At 42.4% G+C, this 19028-nt stretch overlaps 6 protein-coding genes across 6 annotated transcripts; 2 read left to right on the top strand and 4 right to left on the bottom strand.

Moving 5' to 3' along the window:
- Nucleotides 1–382: 382 nt before the first annotated feature.
- PCOAH_00036400 (Uncharacterized protein) lies at nucleotides 383–3712 on the bottom strand (the record flags this gene model as incomplete). The annotated part of the gene is made up of 1 exon (XM_020060431.1): nucleotides 383–3712. One exon carries the CDS (start codon nucleotides 3710–3712, stop codon nucleotides 383–385), a length of 3330 nt encoding a protein of 1109 aa, XP_019915892.1.
- Nucleotides 3713–7600: 3888 nt separating this feature from the next.
- Nucleotides 7601–9616, top strand: PCOAH_00036390 (RNA binding protein; the record flags this gene model as incomplete). Its single annotated transcript, XM_020060430.1, has 3 exons — nucleotides 7601–7725; nucleotides 7994–8381; nucleotides 8510–9616. The coding sequence occupies 3 exons, from the start codon at nucleotides 7601–7603 to the stop codon at nucleotides 9614–9616; spliced, it is 1620 nt and encodes a 539-aa protein (XP_019915611.1).
- A 1494-nt stretch (nucleotides 9617–11110) lies between these two features.
- On the bottom strand, nucleotides 11111–12374 carry PCOAH_00036380 (Ubiquitin-conjugating enzyme E2 I; the record flags this gene model as incomplete). Its single annotated transcript, XM_020060429.1, has 5 exons — nucleotides 11111–11196; nucleotides 11376–11501; nucleotides 11654–11762; nucleotides 11917–11977; nucleotides 12298–12374. The coding sequence occupies 5 exons, from the start codon at nucleotides 12372–12374 to the stop codon at nucleotides 11111–11113; spliced, it is 459 nt and encodes a 152-aa protein (XP_019915998.1).
- A 755-nt stretch (nucleotides 12375–13129) lies between these two features.
- On the top strand, nucleotides 13130–13498 carry PCOAH_00036370 (Uncharacterized protein; the record flags this gene model as incomplete). The annotated part of the gene is made up of 1 exon (XM_020060428.1): nucleotides 13130–13498. The coding sequence occupies one exon, from the start codon at nucleotides 13130–13132 to the stop codon at nucleotides 13496–13498; it is 369 nt and encodes a 122-aa protein (XP_019915622.1).
- Nucleotides 13499–13957: 459 nt separating this feature from the next.
- Nucleotides 13958–14866, bottom strand: PCOAH_00036360 (Uncharacterized protein; the record flags this gene model as incomplete). Its single annotated transcript, XM_020060427.1, has 5 exons — nucleotides 13958–14087; nucleotides 14181–14242; nucleotides 14388–14526; nucleotides 14658–14706; nucleotides 14814–14866. 5 exons carry the CDS (start codon nucleotides 14864–14866, stop codon nucleotides 14016–14018), a joined length of 375 nt encoding a protein of 124 aa, XP_019916011.1.
- Nucleotides 14867–16141: 1275 nt separating this feature from the next.
- Nucleotides 16142–19028, bottom strand: PCOAH_00036350 (Uncharacterized protein; the record flags this gene model as incomplete). The annotated part of the gene is made up of 5 exons (XM_020060426.1): nucleotides 16142–16225; nucleotides 16394–16597; nucleotides 16749–17006; nucleotides 17209–17345; nucleotides 17555–19028. 5 exons carry the CDS (start codon nucleotides 19026–19028, stop codon nucleotides 16142–16144), a joined length of 2157 nt encoding a protein of 718 aa, XP_019915923.1.

The raw sequence follows: 19028 nt of genomic DNA, 5'->3' as shown, positions 1-19028 counted from the left end.
ATAAAACATTGTAATTGTTAGGTAAATTAAAACAAGTTGGTCATATAATGAAAAAAAAAAAAAAAAAGTGCATCGCGCAAGTGCACATGTTACCAATGCAATATACACACGCGCGGGAGATTAATACAAACACATCAGACAACGTAAGGGATGCACGCTACTTATCTTCGCAGAAAAGCTGCAATGCGTTGAAAAAAATCGCAAAGAGGAAATTATTAAATGATTACGTGACGAAACGGCCACATGGCATAATCAAAAACGGAAAAAGACTAAACAGAAACAAAAGGAAACGCGCAGTGGACACGGCAGTAACGCTCGTCCGTGTTCGGGTGGGATGACGGCGAGGAGGAGCAATCCTTCCAGTTAAGCGTCTATTCCATTTCTACTCGTTCATAAAAATGCGCAGCTGTTCCTGCAAGTCGCTGTTCTTCGTCTGGTACATCTTCACCTGCATGAGAAGCTCCTGGATCTTTTCCTCGTAGCTCTCTATCAGGGCGGCCTGATTACCTCCACCACTGCTGACGCTGGCGTTGGCATCCGCGATGTTATTCAAAATGGTGCAGCTGCTTCTGTTGCGTAGCAGGTGGCACGTGCCGCTATCACTGTGCACACCGCTAGTTCTCTCATTTTTGGAAAGCGCAGGAAAGGACGTGAAATTGCTCAGGAGAGAATACTGGGTGCTGCCGTTATTGTTTATTCGCTTCATTAAATTCATTTCCAGTTCTTCCTTCTGCTTCTTTAGAATTTTTATTTCCGCTTCCTTCTCCTTCAAAGCGTAACTCAAATTGTTGTTAAAGCTCAGTAGCGACTTAATCTCCACGCTCAACTTGGTGTTTTCGATTTTGCTCTTTTGTATAATGACCTTTCTCTTTTCACATAAATCTTGTAAAAAGTTCTTCTCGCGAAAGAGTCTCTTCACATCATTGGCATGGTTAATCGTGTCGTAGCATTGCTCCAGTGCCTTCTGCTGATCATCACTTATTTTCCTTTCCTCTGCGTAAGGTACTTTCTCCTTCTTTTGATTGTAATACATTTTTGCAAGCTCTGGATATTTATTAAAATTGCCCACACTGGAACTGTTCGTGATTACGCTGTTGTTGTCCCCCTTCGGAAGGGATTCCCTTTGGATGTTTTCAGTAATGTTGTCCTCACCATGAGGTATGTTCTTATTACCTCCTACTTCGTCTTCTTCCTCTGCCTCGTAACTATAAACGTCGTTTTTTACCTTCCCCTGGAGATCCTCCTCATGACTTTTACTTGCACCCTTGTTGGCGTCACCACCGAGAGGTGAGTCCTCCTCTTCATCCCCGGGGAATTTTATATTTGCCATTTTTAATCCCACGTTGGGACTGCTACTTTTTTGGTTACCTTTCGTGTCACCACCGGGGGGTAATAACTTCTCTGAATTCTCCGCCACACTATCTAAACTGCTTTTTTTTTTTTTTTTCTTTTTTTTCCCTTGTGTTCCTTCCTGCGTGTCATAATTATCACAAGGGGATATATTTAACCCCATATCGGCTACATTTCCAGCCGTTTCGTCTTTACCAAAGTGGTGTTCTTCATTCGGTTGGCTGTTGTGGGCTCCTTTCGTGGTAACACCTCCGACTACATCATCGCTATGTGTCAGATTGGTCTTCTTATTCATTTTGCTATCCCCGCGAAACGACTCCACTTCTGGATTACCTTTCGACACGCTACTCACCAGGGGTGCACTAACGACGGAAATTTTGTCCTTGTCGTATGCTTCAAACAGCTTACTGACACTTTTGCTATTTCCCTCCTTTCCCCCGACGTAGTTGCACAGCACCTCCTCCAGTTCCCCATTCGCATAATTATATGCACGGCCGTATTTGTTACCAAGCAGCGTTTCCTTCCCAATTAGTTTCTTCGCGGAGAAAACAGACCCGCAGTCCTCCTCGTCAATGACGTTGCTGTAACTTATACCTGAAACGCTCGTTCCATGTTTGTTCTTACCCATCCGTGCGTACAACTCGTTCTGATCATATTGATCCAAATCTGAGTATCCACTCAGGCATTTTTTACTCATTTCAATTAGCCTCTTGGATCGGCTTATAAGTTGGTTGTGGCTAGCTTCGTCCATCTGCTCGGACGGGGGAGACTCGCTCCTATCCATTTCGGTGTTTCTATTAAATGTCTCAGACATGACAGAGTCAATTTTGTAATTATCGCAACTTATGAAAGACTTCCTCAAATGTTCATTGTTTGCTTTGTTTTTTTTTTTGAATAAAAAATCAAGGTCGCTCAGTCTGTTGTTGCTCATATACTTACACTTGCTTTTCAGCAGCTGGTCCAGTTTCTCCAGCGAGTTGCAGCTCGTCCGATTGTCCTCCTGGCGCCTCTGATGGATACTACCCCTTTCGGCACTACTACGTTCATCGTAGTGATATTCGTCATGAGAGACATCTTTGCCTATTTTCTGCCTGTCAACCTTAGTGGTGTTCCCTCCAATGACACTTCCCTCCAAATCGCTGCGGCGGTAACTGAAGCTAGGGCAAGTCAGACTTTCGTCCGATTTTACATTGAAATTTCTGTACTTGTTCATGTTATTAAAGAGACTACTCCTTCCGTCCCCACTCCCCATGACACTTCTAGCACCGCTTCCACTTCCCCCTCTGCGGCTATCAAAGGGAGCGAACCTTAAGAGGTCACCGCTCTGCCCTCTGTCCATTTCTCTCCCCCCTACTGACACACTGTCGTAAATTTTCTTGTTGCTCAGCAAGTAGGTATAATCCTCCCTTTTGGAAAACAGTCCCTTCGGGTCAGTCAGGTGCAAGCTCCTCGCCTTAACATTCTCATAATTCTGCTGATCAGAATTGGAAAAAGCACTCACTCCTACGTTCACGTTCTTATATGTGTGGCTGTTACTGCCCATGCCCCCATCGATTCCCAACCCCTTCAAAGCCGCATTGTATTTCATCAGATTGAACATACTGCCGTTGCGGAAGGAGCCATCCAACTGGACATCCGCATGGTTGCCCAAATGGCCACCATCCTGAACACCAACCTGACTGTCCACCCTTCCGTTTACATCGATCGAGCTCCTCTTCTCCCGCAGAAGCAAACTCCCACTGTTATTATTTTGAAAATCCGAATGTCTTGTCTTTTCGCTGTTCACAACATCGTTGCAACTGACATACGTTTCATTCTTCAAGTAATCGGTTTCCACGTCGAGGAATTTGTTCCTCACGTACTGTCCATCGTATTGGTCATTGCATGGTTGGAATGAAGAATGTCGTCTCTGTATGTGGTCACTTTTTTCATCATCATGTAGCATCAGATGGTTGACACTCTCTGCGTCATTATCCTTTTTGGCAAATAGTTCCTCTTCTTCCTGTTTGTTATTTTTTTTTAAGTATGCCTGAATGGCAAGATTACTCCAACTGGCATTTCCTTCTCCTGCTACTCCCTTGTTGGGACTGCCTCCGATTCCTTCATTCTCCTCTCCTACACCAGGCAACGCTCCTGCAACATCCTTCGAATGGTTAGGACGAAGCCACTCCTTCGACCCATTCTTCAAATTGTAACCTAAATTATCTGATGAACTGACCCCCTTGCAAAAATTGTACAAACTATTCTCAATATAGTTACAGTGTCTCTTGTTCGTTTTTGTAATTTCGTTGAAGTCATTATAAATGGACTCCCACAGGACATCGCTGCCCTTCGTGTCATCTCCTTGGCCGTTCAGTTTCATTTTCGCTCTACATTAAGGTGGGGCGCTTCTCTGGCGTCGTACCTAGGCAAAAAGTGGTAACACTGCTACACTGGCTATTCAAACGTGTGCAACGAGTGGGTCTGAAAAGCAGACACCTACGTGCGCACACATATACACCTTTAAATGGTTTCACCCCCCAAGGATGGTGAAGTAAATTATGTTCAACACAAGTTGGTTGTTTTTCCCCCGTTCAATTTTCACTTCCTCTTCCCCTATCAACTTTGCTATCACGTGTGACGTTTCAAAATGCATGCACAACCACGGCATCACTGATTGTGCATCATTTTTAATCAACCACGTTTTTGCTAATCTGGGCAAAAAAAAAAAAAAAATTAAGACTTAAAAAATCAGATAAACGGGAGAGGAATTAAAAAAAAAGCAGATGGAATGAACAACGGAAAAATATAACGCTATGCAGATGTGAAAATCGGCGAGCAAGCGTCTTTGCAAAAATGGAAGGTGGTAAAAAAACGTGTCCTGCAGGGTTGGCAGTGATACATACGACAAAGTTGAAACGTGCGGGGTGAACTGTAAAAAGGGGAACGCATAAAATGAAACGTAAAAAAAAGGGAACGCAAAAATCGGGACGTAAAAAACGAAACGCAAAAAGCGGAATGTAAAATGCTAAACGCTAAACGTGAAACGTGCAACGCAGAAAGCACCCTCACTAAGCAGTGAAGAGGAAAAACACTGGTTAGCTAAAATGGGGGCGATGGAAATTGTACAAAACGCAGGGGGGAAGAACAAAATGAAAAGGCAAGTGTATATGCGAAAGCAAACGCAAACGCAAGGAAAATACAATTATAATTGTATTAAAAAGGGCGGAATTAAATTCTACCTGAAAAAATATGCATATGATGTATTGTACTGTACTCCGCACGAAAGAAAAGCAGTCGTGGGTATACAATCCAAGAGATTTGTTTTGTTTTATTTTGTTTGCTTTGTTTGTATTGTATTTTTATTTTTTTTGTTTATTTATTTATTTTTTTTTTTGTGCCAAAAAAAAACGTTTGATGGCAAAAAAATTCATTCAGTGGTCTATGCATCAATTTCGGTATGCACGAAAATGCTACGCTTAGCACGTTATGCAATTTTTACGTTTTAAAGATTACAAAAAAAATAGAAAAAAAAAAACACCGGCGGTTTTTTATTTTGTATGATTATAATATATATACATGCGAGTGCTGCGCGCATTTTTTCCTACATATGCGTAATGCAGTATGCCTTTTTTTTTAAATTATTTTTTTTCCGTTCCCAGGATTTCTTGCTTTCGGGGGGGGAAGAAGGGATGCGAAATAAAAAAGGCAAAAAAAAGAAGTGGTAAAAAAGGAAGTGCAATTCTGCTGATGCTTTAAATTTTAAGCGCTTTCTTTCTTATGTCGCTTTTCCTTCTTAGCTCTTTTGTTAGCTTCTCTTTTACAGCTTCTCCTCAGATTTGTCCCTTCTACAATCCACGGCCCATCCCATGGTAGCATAATACGAAGGCAGATGAAATCGGCACCTCCATGACCCACCCCCAATTCGTGAGGTGCAGATCGGCTGCAATAAGCATATTTTTTTTTTCCCTACCCCTTCGCGCGCATCATTCGATTTATTTCTTATGTTAGACTTCCTAGGCGAAAATGTTTATGTAGCAGTTAAAGGTCATTTTGTTCAAATGGAAGAATCCACTTTTTCCTTTTTTGGCCCATCCCAAGGAAAAAATAATAGATTAAAAAATTTCGTTACATGTTTTTTTTACCTGCCGTTCATAATTTTTCCCTGTCCCTTTTATAATAACGCATGTAAGATAAAAAAAAAAAAAAAAAAGGCAGAATTGTTTATCAGTAAAAAAAAGGATGTATAAGCAATTGAGAAGAGTAACTTCTTTAAAATAATTTTATACATCTAGTGGCATCATTTTTTTCTCGTTTTCTCTCGAAAATTGGAACCCTGTGGTTATTTTTCTAAATTTGGGGTCCTTTTCCAGTGGGGCATCCTCAGTAGTATATCTCCAAACTGTTCATTCGCGTCAGGCGAAAGAGACAGCTCAATTGGTAGACACGTTTGGGTATACCCCGTCCAAATTCGCAAGGCACCCATAAAAATATGTGTCAATCGTATGAGGTCATATACAAGGATGTACTTGTCATAGGTACGAGTGAAAAAGCGCTAGGCAATGTGCATGCCATTTCGCCACTTGTCTGTTCGGTTTTTGGCTCTTTTTCGAAGTACATGACTAACTTTTTCTTTGAACCCACTCTCCGAACTATTCTTAAAATGATGGAACACTTGGTCCAAATGTTTGATAACATCCTTCGTACCTATTCACATGCTGGAAGGCATAATAATAATGGGGGCCGCTTTCCCCAGTTTGTCTACTTTTACAAAATTGCCTCTACTTCGGTGCACACGCAATTACCCATTGCACAAAGAATAAAGCTCATTTCGAATTGTGCACAATTTTTATGTACCCACTGGGATGAGTATATTTCTCTTTGCAAAGTCCATCAAGGCGTCTTTTTACCGTCGAGTTTAATTCTTTCAAGACGGTGACTGACGGGCAGGACAATGACAAAATGGGAGTTCCTTTTTTTTTTTTTTTTCTTTTTTTTCCGCTATACAGCATGCTGTGTAGCCCCCGATTTTATTCATATGCGCTACTGACAAGCATCCATCTTAACAAACTTGTGTGCTTGCCCAATATGTTGTGTGTTATGCACACGGCTAAACGCGACCTAATTACCAGCGCTCAATTCGCAATTATCGCTTTGCGCTTTACAAAGCAAAGACGTTCACTTTTATCTTTTAAGGCCTTTCAAATAATTTCCCTTTCTCACAACACTATCTTGGCTGACGTTTACGCGTCCCTTTTTTCCAAAATGGTGGAAGCCACCTCTGTTCCCTTTTCGTAATTCGCCTGAACCGTTCGGGCATTTTTTTCATCTTTTTTTTTCCACAAATTTGTGTTTACTGTGTGTGAGACTATTCGGTTTGGGGTGACGCGATCCAATGTACTACTTTTCCATCCAATGTGGTGATGCACTCCAAGGCGATTCTTCCCTCACCCACCAGATGCATAACCCTCTGGGTGAAATTACCATTTCTCGCAATTCTTACGCCTTTACAAAATTGTATTTTAACCCTCACAATTAGTTATGTATCTCCCCCCCTTGTTGCGCTACAATTTTTTCCTTCGCAGAATTCGTTGGACGGGGGTCTAACATTCTTCTACATAAAAGGAAATTAATTGCCGGTCATTCCACTCTTAACAAATTGCAGGGGTTCCGAAAAGGGATCTTATAGGTACAGTTATATTTTTCCTTCCCCTCCATATGTATATATGAAGCCAAATTTTTTTAATACACTTCCTATGTTGTGCTAATCATATTGTGGAAAAAAGAAAATTATCCTTCTCGCCTTTTTTTTTTTTTTTTTTTTTTTGTTCCAATTTAGCTAACATGCATATATAGCTACATATGCATTCACGCGCAAAATTTTCAATCCATCTGTTTAGAAAAAAAAAAAAAAAAATAGATGCCACGCCTATCAGCTCATCAACGCGGTACATAGAGAACATCTGCGAACTGATAAAAATGTAAAGAAAAGGGAAACAAGTTCATTCAATTTGTACGCCCCCATTTGTTGATCGTTCCCTGTAGTGGAAACAATTCCTGGCTGATGCTTCTCCCCTCGAAACGTACGTATGGGTAGCAGTTGATCCACGCAGAGGTTTACATATAAATACATACGTCCTACATCCACGTTGTTATAATTCCTTACTTCCGCGCGTGCATACGTACATTCCCATTTGTGCGCCTGATCCCTTAGAAAAGAAGCCACAAAAGAAAGAAACCGAATGAGAACTTCCGAAACACAGCTTCTAACATGAGTTTAAATTTTAGCATAGCCAATGTCGTTTATGTAAAGAACCTTTCCACCGATGTGACAGAGAAGGACATAAAAGAAAAATTTGAATCATGTGATGAGATAATAGGCGTCGTTTTTAAGAAGTAAGTTTTGCTGATCCGAAAAAGGGGGCGTGTGTTTCCTTTTCTAACAGATGCGCTATATCGGGCAAATGTGCCTGTATCTGTGTTGGACATGTGTATTGGTTCCCCCCTTTGAGTGATTACACATTCAAGGGGGTGCGAACGCGCAGTTTCTCCATGCCCCCTAACGAAAGGACAACAGAGAATACACTTCTTCACCTTATTATACTCCCATTTTGCTACTGTTATCACATTAGTGTTTTTTCCCCTCACCCTTTTTACTTGATAGCTTCCCTGGAAAGAACCAGAAGTACTGTCAAATCGAGTTCAAGAGCTCAGAGGGAATAACGAAAGCTTCTCGCCTCAATGGCGAGCTGCTGCTGAATGTCCCCATGGTGGTAACTGTCATAGAACCCATTTCACATAATCCACCTTTTTCCGACCCAGCTATCGGTAACAATGAGACGGATAAAAATTTAGCCACGTCCCTAGATGCACGAACCGGTGCCCTCGTTAACACTGCTACCGCGCAGGCCCTACAAAATATCCTTCTCCAGCAGCAACTCCTATCGGAGCAGAAGAAGGGACTCGTGGACTTCCAAAACTCGTTGAACGAGAAGAACAACAAATTTGACGTCTTCTCGAAAATTATCTACATGGAAAATGTTCCCCCAAATGTAAGCACACACATTCCACCTGGATTGGTCTGATTACGTATAATTGGACGCAGTTAATTTGCCCTCCTCTGTAATTATCAAAGCATCGTTTCACCCATTCGTCATTTTCTCCTTTCCTCACCACACAGTGCAGCGAAGATGATATAAAGGCCCTGTTCAAGAACGTGGGGACCACTACTAGCTACAAGCTCCACTACAACGAACAGAAAAAAGTGCACACGGCGTTTGTTGAATTTACGAACGAAGAACATGCCAAGGCTGCTCTACATTTGAACGGAACCAAAATAGGAACCAACGAAATAATCATAAGAGATGCATGCAGCTTAATCAACGAAAGAGATAATTTGAAAAATAACTTTTCCTTTTATAGTAACGGCACAAGTGTCACGAACACCAAGGGTGACGTCAGTGATCCTCCCCCAGTGAAAAAACCACCTGTGGTTAATGAGAAGGTAGAAAAGGTCCTCGCTTTAAGGGAAAAACTAAGTCAAAAACTTTTCGCCTTGTATAATTCTAGTGCCGCGGTTGCAAATAACCTCGCACAGGTTAATCCGCAGCTGACGGGGGTACCCGCAGAGGGTGTTCCAGGGGTTACAGCAGGCATAACGGTTGGGGTAAATCGGGCGGCCACGTCCACCATCAGCGCCGTGCCGAATACGGAGCAACCCAAAACGGTAGCAGAGAGTAACAACGTGAGCGAGGCGAAGGAGAAAAAAAAGGCTAAAGAGGAAGGAGAGAACACCGATGAGGATGCAACACAAGACAAGGTGAGGAAAGGCAAAAAATCCAGGAGTGGGAAATACAGCAGCAGCGAATCGTCTTCCTCCTCCCGAAGCAGCTCCTATACCTCATCCAGCAGCAGGAGCAGCTACAGGAGGCATGGAAGCAAAACAAAATCCAGGCGAAAACGTAGCCATAAAAGGCGCAGCAGTGATACTCGTAAAAGAGATAAATATGATAGCCGCTCCAGGAGTAACGATTCTTCAAGTTCATATGAGTCACATAAAAGAAGCAGGTATCGTGACAGGGAAAGTGAAATTAGAAGAACCAGAAAAAGATACCACAGCTCTTCCGTCAGTTGTAGCAACTCCTCTGATTCGCCCAGACGAAGGCGAAAAAGGTCCACCAGCAACAAGCCCTGGTGGGTCAAAGAATCGGAAAAGATGGAGATGAGGCAGCGGTTGAAGGAGAGGCAGAGGCGAGAAATGGCCTACAGGGAAAGGTACAGACGCTAGGAGGTACCAGGCATAGGGGGTGATTCCCTATCCCATTGTGCCAAATAAAAATTATGCTCATTATTACGGCGTGGATACGTCTAATCGGGTGGCCAAAAATGAGGAGGTGGGTTACTCATCAGGCCAAGGTCAAGAAAAATAGAAAGGTCCCCTACAATTTTAACATAATTATACGGATGCCCATTTTAAATACCTCCAACCGTTAAATATTTTTGTACCCCCGAAAAAGAAAAAAAGGGAAACTCTCAAATGGGAGGAAAGGACGCACCTGGTACGTGTTAACGTGACCACGGGAAGAGAAGTGAAGAATGTCACCTGTTGGGTTGGGGCACCCCAAAGTTTGTTCCACCCCGTTCCGTGTGTGCATCAGTTAAAATTAAAAGTTGGCTATCCACACATGGATATAAGCAAATTTATGACTCGTAAAAGTTGTAAAATCCCCTCAGACCATGTGCCTTCCCTGTGTGGTCATATAGAAACATCCTGAGGTACATTATTACTCAGATGATCACACCGTTGCGACGCTAAGTGAATACCTTGATGTGAGCAGCGTTTCCACTCTTCCTGCGTAGTGGCATTCGTTTGGTTTTCCTTGAGGGGGAGTAAAGTGGCGGTAGAAGTAAACATGTTCCCTTCACTCCAGTACCCCTTCCTACACATCAAGCGATGTCATTTTTTTTTCTATCACTTGTCCCATTTTACGTTTCTCAAAATTTTTTTGTATTTCTGATTTTTACCTCCCATTATACATGCCCCCTCCGGCTACTTTTTTTTTTTTTTTTATGAAACTCAAAAAACTATATATGTATAGCGTTACACCCGTTTCCGTGCGCTTAACGAATTAAAGTTTCACTTGATATACTAAGCTCGACCTTTCAGTGACATTCCCATTTTACCATCTACATGTAAATGGAGAGTAATTGCCGTGTAGTCCATATCAACCACTTGAAGGTATAGACGTCTCCTCCACAACAAATGGATACCTCGTACGATACAAATTGGAGAACTTCAAATTGGTTGGTTCCTTTTTAAGACGTATTTCCACATGGTAGTGAAAGCGGGGGGCATGCAATGCACACACACAAATAAAGTAAAGCAAATCGATCGAACAGAAAAGGAAGACGTGCACAAACAGTCGGGGGGGGAGGTATTATGCATGCAGAAACTCCCTTAAAATAACTATAAAAAAAATGTGTACACATGAACAAATATATATATGTATGTACACCTCAAATGGGGGAGTGTTTAACCGTAGGCACTATAACGTGGTGAAGTGGCCTCAGTGGAACACCTTCTTTGGGTTACGAAAAATGTAATGCGGGAAAAATCATACGCGCGCGGATGCTGCAATTTGGACTCCCCCCTTCCGATAAGCACCTTCCATGTGGGTATATGCCAAACGGGTCGTTTATACACAAAAAAAAAAAAAAAAAAAAAAAAGGGGGTTACCCCAACACGTTCATCCTTCCACACCATATTTGTACAACCATCAGATCAGTCATTCTGCATAGCGAATTCGTGCGTGTACATTCTGGCCATCGACTGAAATCCCTTAATATCCCCAGACCGCAGCAGGTTGCCTGTAGAGCGATAAAAGCGTTTTTTTATTTTATTTGTGTGCACATGTTAGCTGAACAAGGTTAGCACTGTAAAGGGCTAGCCGCATGTGCAGCCGCATAACCATTCAGGTTTGAAAGCGAAGTCCTGAATGGAGGTCCTTCCAACTCATCCCCTCATTCGCACGCGCAATAGCACCAACCTGCGTCACAATTCAGAGGACTCTCCGCATTAGGCTCGGTGAACAAAAATAAAATCGCTCGACAGAGGGACTGAATGGTCCATGCCGGGCTCCAGTTGGCCTTCAAAATATCCATGCAGAGTTCGCCTTAGGCAGGGTAAAAAAAAAAATATATATATGGAGAGAAATGTTTCCAATGTGTGCTTTCGGTCATGATAGCAGTTTTTACCGCCACAGGGGCAAGTGATACAGGTACTTCTTCAGGCGCGCTGCCAGTTGGAGGATGCACACGGCTCTACCTGTTACGAAATTCACGTTCGGATGAAAAAACTTCGTGACGAAGGTTATCACCGGGGGGTCTATCGGGTACGTGCTCTTGCACTTTATGCTCAGCTTCCACTTTCCTCCCTGCGGGGAAAAAAGGCCAGGAATTAAGCTCCACATTTACGCAGAAGTATGCACACACATATATATGTACTATATATATACACAGTAGCGCAATGTTCAGAGCGAAGGAGCCGCTTTGCTGATTCAAAAAATTCCTGAGCAGGTTTCTCTCTACCTCGTAGGGGGAGTCCTTTGGGCCCCGTATGACTGCTTGCCACTCGTACAGATTGTAATCACTGAAAAAAGGGGCGGAATGGTGGAAATTGGTGCAATGTAAGTGGCTTAACCTGGGTTGGTGCACGCACAGGGGTTATGTCTACATGCCGGCACATAACTGCTACGCAAACGTTAACCCTGTTATGCTAGCTAATCAAATGGAGAATCAAAAAAATACAACCATCCGGACACCCCCACATGCGTAGACAATAAAACGCTCAGAAGAAATCTGCACTAAATGGCATTCCACAAGGCGCACCAACGGACGCAAAAATGGGGCCAAAAAACAAATCGCAGAAAAGGGTTTCTCCCCATAGTTGTGCTTATCAACTGTATGTACCTGTGAGTGAGTGTTATGTCTGGGTCATTCTGCTTTTTGGCTTCGCGTGATTCTATTAGAAGTCTATTTTTCGTCATGCTATTCATATGAATTGACAAAAAAATAAAATAAAATAAATGGTGCTAATGGTGGTTAGACAAACTGGGAAAAATGTGAAAAGAAAAAAAAATTTTCTTTTATTTTCTGTGTTTTTTGTGGTAGATGAGATCAGATCAGGCAGGGCTATACATTTTGTGTTTTAATTCTACAGCGGTGTGTGTACTGATTTGCTTCGCCTATCGTATTCTTATGCTTTCCACTTTGCGCTGCACAACGCTTCCTCTATTGTCGTTCCTTCGTTTGCTTCTTATTTTTATTTCTTATTTTTATTTTTATTTTTGTATGTTTTTCCTTTACGTTCCTTTTCTTGCTCGCTTTTATGTCCATTAAGAATGCAACCCCCTGTGCACAACTCCAAAAGTGCCGCAGATATTTTGCGCTTTTAAATTTGTGTAAGAATTCCACTGCGGGTGAAGAGGCATATGGAGCGTTTTTTTTTTTTTTTTTTGGTTTCCTTCAGATTAGTTAAAAATGTCCATTTTGTGTCCTTTTTTTTTTTTTTTTTTTTTTTTTTTGCCTTCGATTAACCGTTCCCTGAGCAAGGCGAATTATAACAGATCAACGTGGCTTCCACGTACGTTGCATCACACGCGTTGGCATGTCTCTTCCTGTGGGTGGAAGGAGCCTCACGAAGCAAGTTTCTATTGTCTGTTCGCAGGTCCTATGCCACGGTTACGCATGAGTGGACTGACGAATATGTGCATATCCCCCGGGCGACACCTCTAATTGCAAAATGAACTTGGAAAAAAAGGTAACGTTTTACAAAAACGAACTCAGGCAGAGGGACGAGGAGGACCAGGCAAGGTTTAAAAAGGCCATCAAATTTCAAAGAAATTTTTGTGACATGCAAGATGAATTCGTCAGGAGGAACGAATTGTATAAACTCCAGGAGGAAATAAAAAATTACAAACACAAAATGGCGGAACTGCAAAATGAAAATGGCTGTTTAAAAGGAAAAGTACAATTGTGCTATGCAGAAGTGAAAAAATTGAAGGAAGAAATCCAACTGAAAGATAAGCGCATTATTCGCTTAATGGCGGAAAATGACGTAGCGCATAAATTGTGCCGGGAAATGTGCCTTGGTGCGCACCCACAAAGGTGAGCGGCCGCGCACGCGCATACACGCATGTTACGCTCCTCGCGCCCTTGGGGCCATCCTCCCGAAAGTGTATGTTTTCCCGCACGAACGATCATACATTTGGCAAAGAACAGAGTTTTAAAAATTCCGTTTGCCTTTTCCAATTTTGCATTTGCGCCATTTGCGTATCGCCATTTTTGTCACTGCGTCAGTATACATAGCCGAAACATTGAGGGCCGCCCCACGATAAGTTATTTCGCGCGGCTAACGCAGTCAGGTTTTGTTTTCCTTCCATTTGCTTTTGCTTCACTTTGTTTCGTTTCGACTTTACTTTTTAATCGCCCGTTTGGACGCTATACACCATGAACATGATACATAATCGTATGTAAAAAAATTTAAAAAAATGGAAGGGGGAATGGAACAGCATGGAAAAAAGGGGACAGGGAGGGGAAAAAACTCCCCGTCACACAAACGCGCAAGGAAAGAACAAGCGCAAATGCAAACGGAAACATAGACACGGCGTGCAACGACGCGTGCCGCTTCACAAATCTTCGATTCGCTTTTTGATGCTCTCCAGCGCCTTGTGCGAGCCCGTAATCATCTCCCCGTTTTCCTAAAATGGAACAAAACAGGAAGGGAATGATACACATTAAGCATAAATACTCATTGGAAAGGGAAATATTCGACTTGAGCAATTTGGGGGAACCTTTTTCTCAAGATATTTCTCCGCCTTCTTAACTGATTTTTTCACGTTTTTTAGCTGCAAAGCTGTGAAGGACGTGTTGCGCATGGGGGACGCACGTGGACAAACGTGTCTATACATTTATGGGTGCACCCATTTGTGTAGGCACATACAGTAACGCATGTATTTACTTATCATATAAACAGTATGCAAAAATGTGACTTTATAAACCTATGTTTTGAAAGGTGTCCTTCATTTTATCCCTCTCGCTATGTCGTCGCTGTTCCTCTTCGTCCAGCAGAATCAACAGGTTGTCGATGTTGAAACTGAATTGGTCTGTTTCTTTCCGCTCCAGTTCGTTCTTGTTGCTCTTCGGGGTGGTTGCCGCAAAATGAATAAATAAATAAATAAAACGAAATGAAGGAGAAAGAAATGCGCACACAGAGGTGAAGGTGAAGGGCGCAGACGCCGTTTCAAAGCAATTGCCCACATGGGTCACACCTTTAGCAGGAAGTTCAGGTTATCCTTGTAAACGTCGTCCACTATTTTGCTGAGAAAAAATTTTCGTTAAAATGAGCGCTCAATTGGTCTACAGTGGCACTCTCTCGGTTTCGCGTTCTTTCCACTTTTTTTTCTTTTTTTCGTTTTTCCACTTACTCCACCCCATTAAATGACAAATTTTTATCATCCTCAAAAACAGCCAAACCCATTGTGGCAAAAAAAAAAAAAAAAAAAAAAAAAAAAAAAAGCTAGTTAATATGACCAGGTCAGGCAAATTTTAAGCTGAAATTGTACAACAGTGAATTGGCTTAAACGGTTAGTAAATGGTACGATTGAGACAAAAATGGTAAATGACTTAAAAAACGACAAATTCGGAGAATTGTGCGTTGTGGCCCGAGCACAGTTACGGGCACGCATACGTAAGTACGCACATTGGCAGTTGAGTACATACATACGTACGCATATACGTGCACACATACAAACCTATAAGTGGACGCGTACACGCACATATAGACGACGCACAAGACCAACGCACGGGGTGGAAAACAAACGTTAGCCAGGCAAACGTAAAACTTAAAAAAAAACACGAAAACAAATTTCATTTTTGGGGGGTTCCCCCTGGACATCGGGCACAATCACCCTGAGGAGTGAAAGTAACTGAGAAAAAAGAAGAAAATTAAGATAATCATATGGATAGGACAGTGATGGGAAAGATGGTGAACGGGATGATGGTGAGATTATTATGATGATGCTTTAGACAGGAGTAGATCCTTAGTGAGACTTAATTTATTAGTTTTTTTTCTTTCCGAAAAATTAATAGATAAAAGGATTTTATAGGTAGATAAGGTTTTCAGAAAAAAGGGGAATTTGGAACAAAATTAATTTTCAAGGGGAGGTAAGGGCAGGGCAGAATAGCGGAGCCAAAGGTGTGAGGTCAAATGAAGAGGGCAAAATGAGAGAAGCAAAAAGGATGCATGGGAGGGAGGGTGCAGCAGTGTACATGTTGACAAACATATATGACGTAGAGGACACATATCTAATGTGCGCTTGTGTACGCATAACAACATGGGGACGGACGAGGGCGCACGATATAAACATATCTGCGCCGCATAGAATAATTACATGTATGCGTACATACAAACGTACCTACGTACATAAACATACACCTGCATGCACACACGAATAATGCTCCCACTGCATGTGGAAAGGAAAATGGACGAACAATGCATCATACTCACACGTAAAAAGAACCCGCTTTGAGGTCTATACTATGTTACTTAACAAGAGGAAATTTTCGATAAAAAAAAAAAAAAAAATGAGATATATATGATAATAAAATGGGGGAAAGAAATAATAAAGAAAACTTGTCATCATTTGTCTTCCCTCGCCATGGTCAGAGTAACAACACACTGGCTCCCCTATCGTTTGCGCCATTCGATTTGGCTTTGCTTTACTTTGCTTTATTAATTAATTTTTTTTTTTAATCATAATCTAGTTTTGGTGTAAGAAACCTTCATGAAGCGATCTTTCAGGTAGAAATTGTGGAGGTCCATTAACGCCCTCGTTGCCTGAAAGAAAAAAAAGGGGGGAGGAAAAAAAAAAGGCATATATTTTACCACTCCTTTTAAGCACGTTTAACATTTTTTTTTATCCTCCTACATCCTTTTATATAATGTTTACGTTCTTGTTCTGTTGCCACTCTGCCACATGGCTTAATTACTCTCCTCATTTCTTACCGCATCTTCTGAACTGAGTTCCACTGTGATGGTTATGTGTTTCTTTCCCTCCTTAACTGGTTGGATTTTTATTTTTTTAATCTCTCCGTATTTCATAAAAAGGTTCATCATGTATTCTTCAGTTACTTCTTCGCTTACGTTCGATATGAACAGCGTTTTGGTTGGCTTACACGCGCCCTTTATGTATTTCACTTGGTCTGCCACCTGCACAGGAAGAGGGGGGGGGAAAGAAAAAACAGGTGCACATGTGTTTTCTCGCCTTCGATAAGCGGTCATACAAAGCAGGTACCCACATGCGCGTATGTTCACATGGTGCACATTTCTACGCGCGCCAATCCATCCCTTGGGGTCATACCAAATATCGCTGATCGTAGCTGCTGAACGTTTTGGCCTTGTACGACTCGATTTGCTTCTGCTGCGGCGCAATACGGATGTCTAGAATTTTGGAAAAGTGGAGCTCCAAAATCTGGTCGTCAAGTTTGGCGTGCTGCAAACACTCCTGGGCCACTGAGGCGAACAGATAGCCTGCGTACTGGATGAGCGCACAGTCGGGTTTCTCCCTCAGGATTTTTATTCGAGATACGAAACCGTATACGCTGAAGAGGTTGAAGAGCTGTTTGGAGGGGGGTAAAAGGGGGGGGTGTATCAATGAGCCATAACAATTGGACGTAACAATTGGGCGTAACAATTGGGCGTAACAGTGGAGCGTAGAAAAAGGGGACCCCTAAATAAATCTGGGCAACGTTCATAAAACCCTTCGCACCAGATATATGTACGTCCGCGTGGAACATATTCACACGTTGCCCACGCTTTACCTTATGCACATCCGTGTAGTCCTTCGGGATGTTGTAACAAATCAGAACCGGCGTTTTGGAGGTGTTCTTCGCGTCGAAGTCGACTAGCTTGAATTTCCTCTCCAGCATGAGGTACAGCTCGGAGTCGTTTCCCTTCCCTGTAGGGGCGAAAAAGAAAAAGGGGTAATTTTAATGAGGGGCTTAAACAATGTTCCTTAGGGTCTCCAATGGGGAACACATCCAAAGGGAGAGGAAGACAACACTTAAAGAACATGAACGTGGTGTGTTTCCATTTGGATCGCCACGCAGGATAACCGGTAGGCAGATCCCGTCCCCCACATGCCAGTCACATAGCTTCCTGTCTTACTTGTCGGGGTAGGGAGCACACCATGCGAAGTCTGGATATTCACGGGGTTCTTATTCTTGCCAAAGTTGGCTGTCGTGTAATCCCGCGAGCTGGAGTTATTTGCCTTCACAACAAGCTCCTTCAAAAAGGAGTACTGTATCTGTATAGTGTTGCACCCATCATATATGTTCCTGTTGTGCAGCGTTTTTATGGCTTCTTGTGCAGTCTCAATGTTTTGAAACTGAACTAAGGCTTGATAGATTAGCGGGTTCCTCGAAAAGGTGATGATTTTTTCTACCGTTCCACATTTGCTAAAGAGATAGTATATTAAATCTATGTCGACTGGGTAGTGCAGGTTCAGGACGGACACAAGAATAACTCTTGAGACCTCGTTTTTGTTGTGCTTGCCCGCTCTTTTATTTGCGCCTTCTAGGGCATCCTTCGCGCTAGACATGTTGCCAAGGTTGCCTAGATTATTTCCATTTCCGCTAATGAGACCGCCCATGGGACCACCCATCGGACCAGCATTCCCGGCCATGCTCCCAACTTCGTACTCATCCAAGTTGTCCTCATTAACGGTAGCACCACCACTGTCGTCACTAAGTTTGGACAGCTGGACACTCACGAAGGAACCCTTGATCTGTGTAGGGTGCTCATCAAAGTAGTTGAAAATATTTTTGTTCAATTCATCATCGTAGAGCTTTACAATAATTCCATCACGATCGAAGATAATTTCTGGATTGCTATTTTTAATAAATGGCCTCATAAAGGATTTGATGTCCTCCTCATCTGCATCTCTGGGTACGTCCTTCAAAACAAGGAATGTGTTGACGCAGTTTTTTTCCTTCTTAAGGAATGGCATTCCATTATACTTGCTGCCCTTTCTTTTCTTACTGTCGCTGCGGAAGTATATGCTCGGAGGCTGGTTGATCATCCCGCCGTCGCTGAGGGGGCAACTGTTACCAATGCAGTTGTTAGCAATGCAGTTGTTTGGAATGCAGTTGTTTGGAATGCAGTTGTTTGGTATGCAATTGTTTGGGATGCAATTGTTTGGTATGCAGTTGTTTGGGATTAAATTATTTGGAATGCAATTGTTTGGGATGAGGTTGTTCGGCATGCAGCCGTTCCCAACGCAACCTCCCCCTACCACACCTCCGTAGCCAAAATCACTCATCGTGCTAACCCCCCCGTAGTTGGTATTATCCCGTTCATTGTTCATATTCGCATCAATCAGGGCGGCGCCTAGATCCATGGCACAACTCATGTCTGCGTCCTTATCATTTCCATTCATGCTGCTGTTCATATCGGTATGAACGTAATCCTGTTCCTCCTTCATATCTATTAACGAATTGGCATTCATTTTAGACGCGCAGTTTTGTTCGTGAAACATTTTCTGGCTGTCATACGGGTCTTCACTGCTCATCAGGTATCTCTTCACGCCTGTTTTATTTTTCTCGTTTTCGTTTTCGTCATTGGATAGAGTCCTCTTATTCAT

This window comes from Plasmodium coatneyi, chromosome 11 (assembly GCF_001680005.1).
Source record: "Plasmodium coatneyi strain Hackeri chromosome 11, complete sequence".
NCBI lineage: Eukaryota > Apicomplexa > Aconoidasida > Haemosporida > Plasmodiidae > Plasmodium > Plasmodium coatneyi.
Note: the sequence above shows the minus strand (reverse complement) of the source record. Positions and strands in the feature narration are given on the sequence as shown.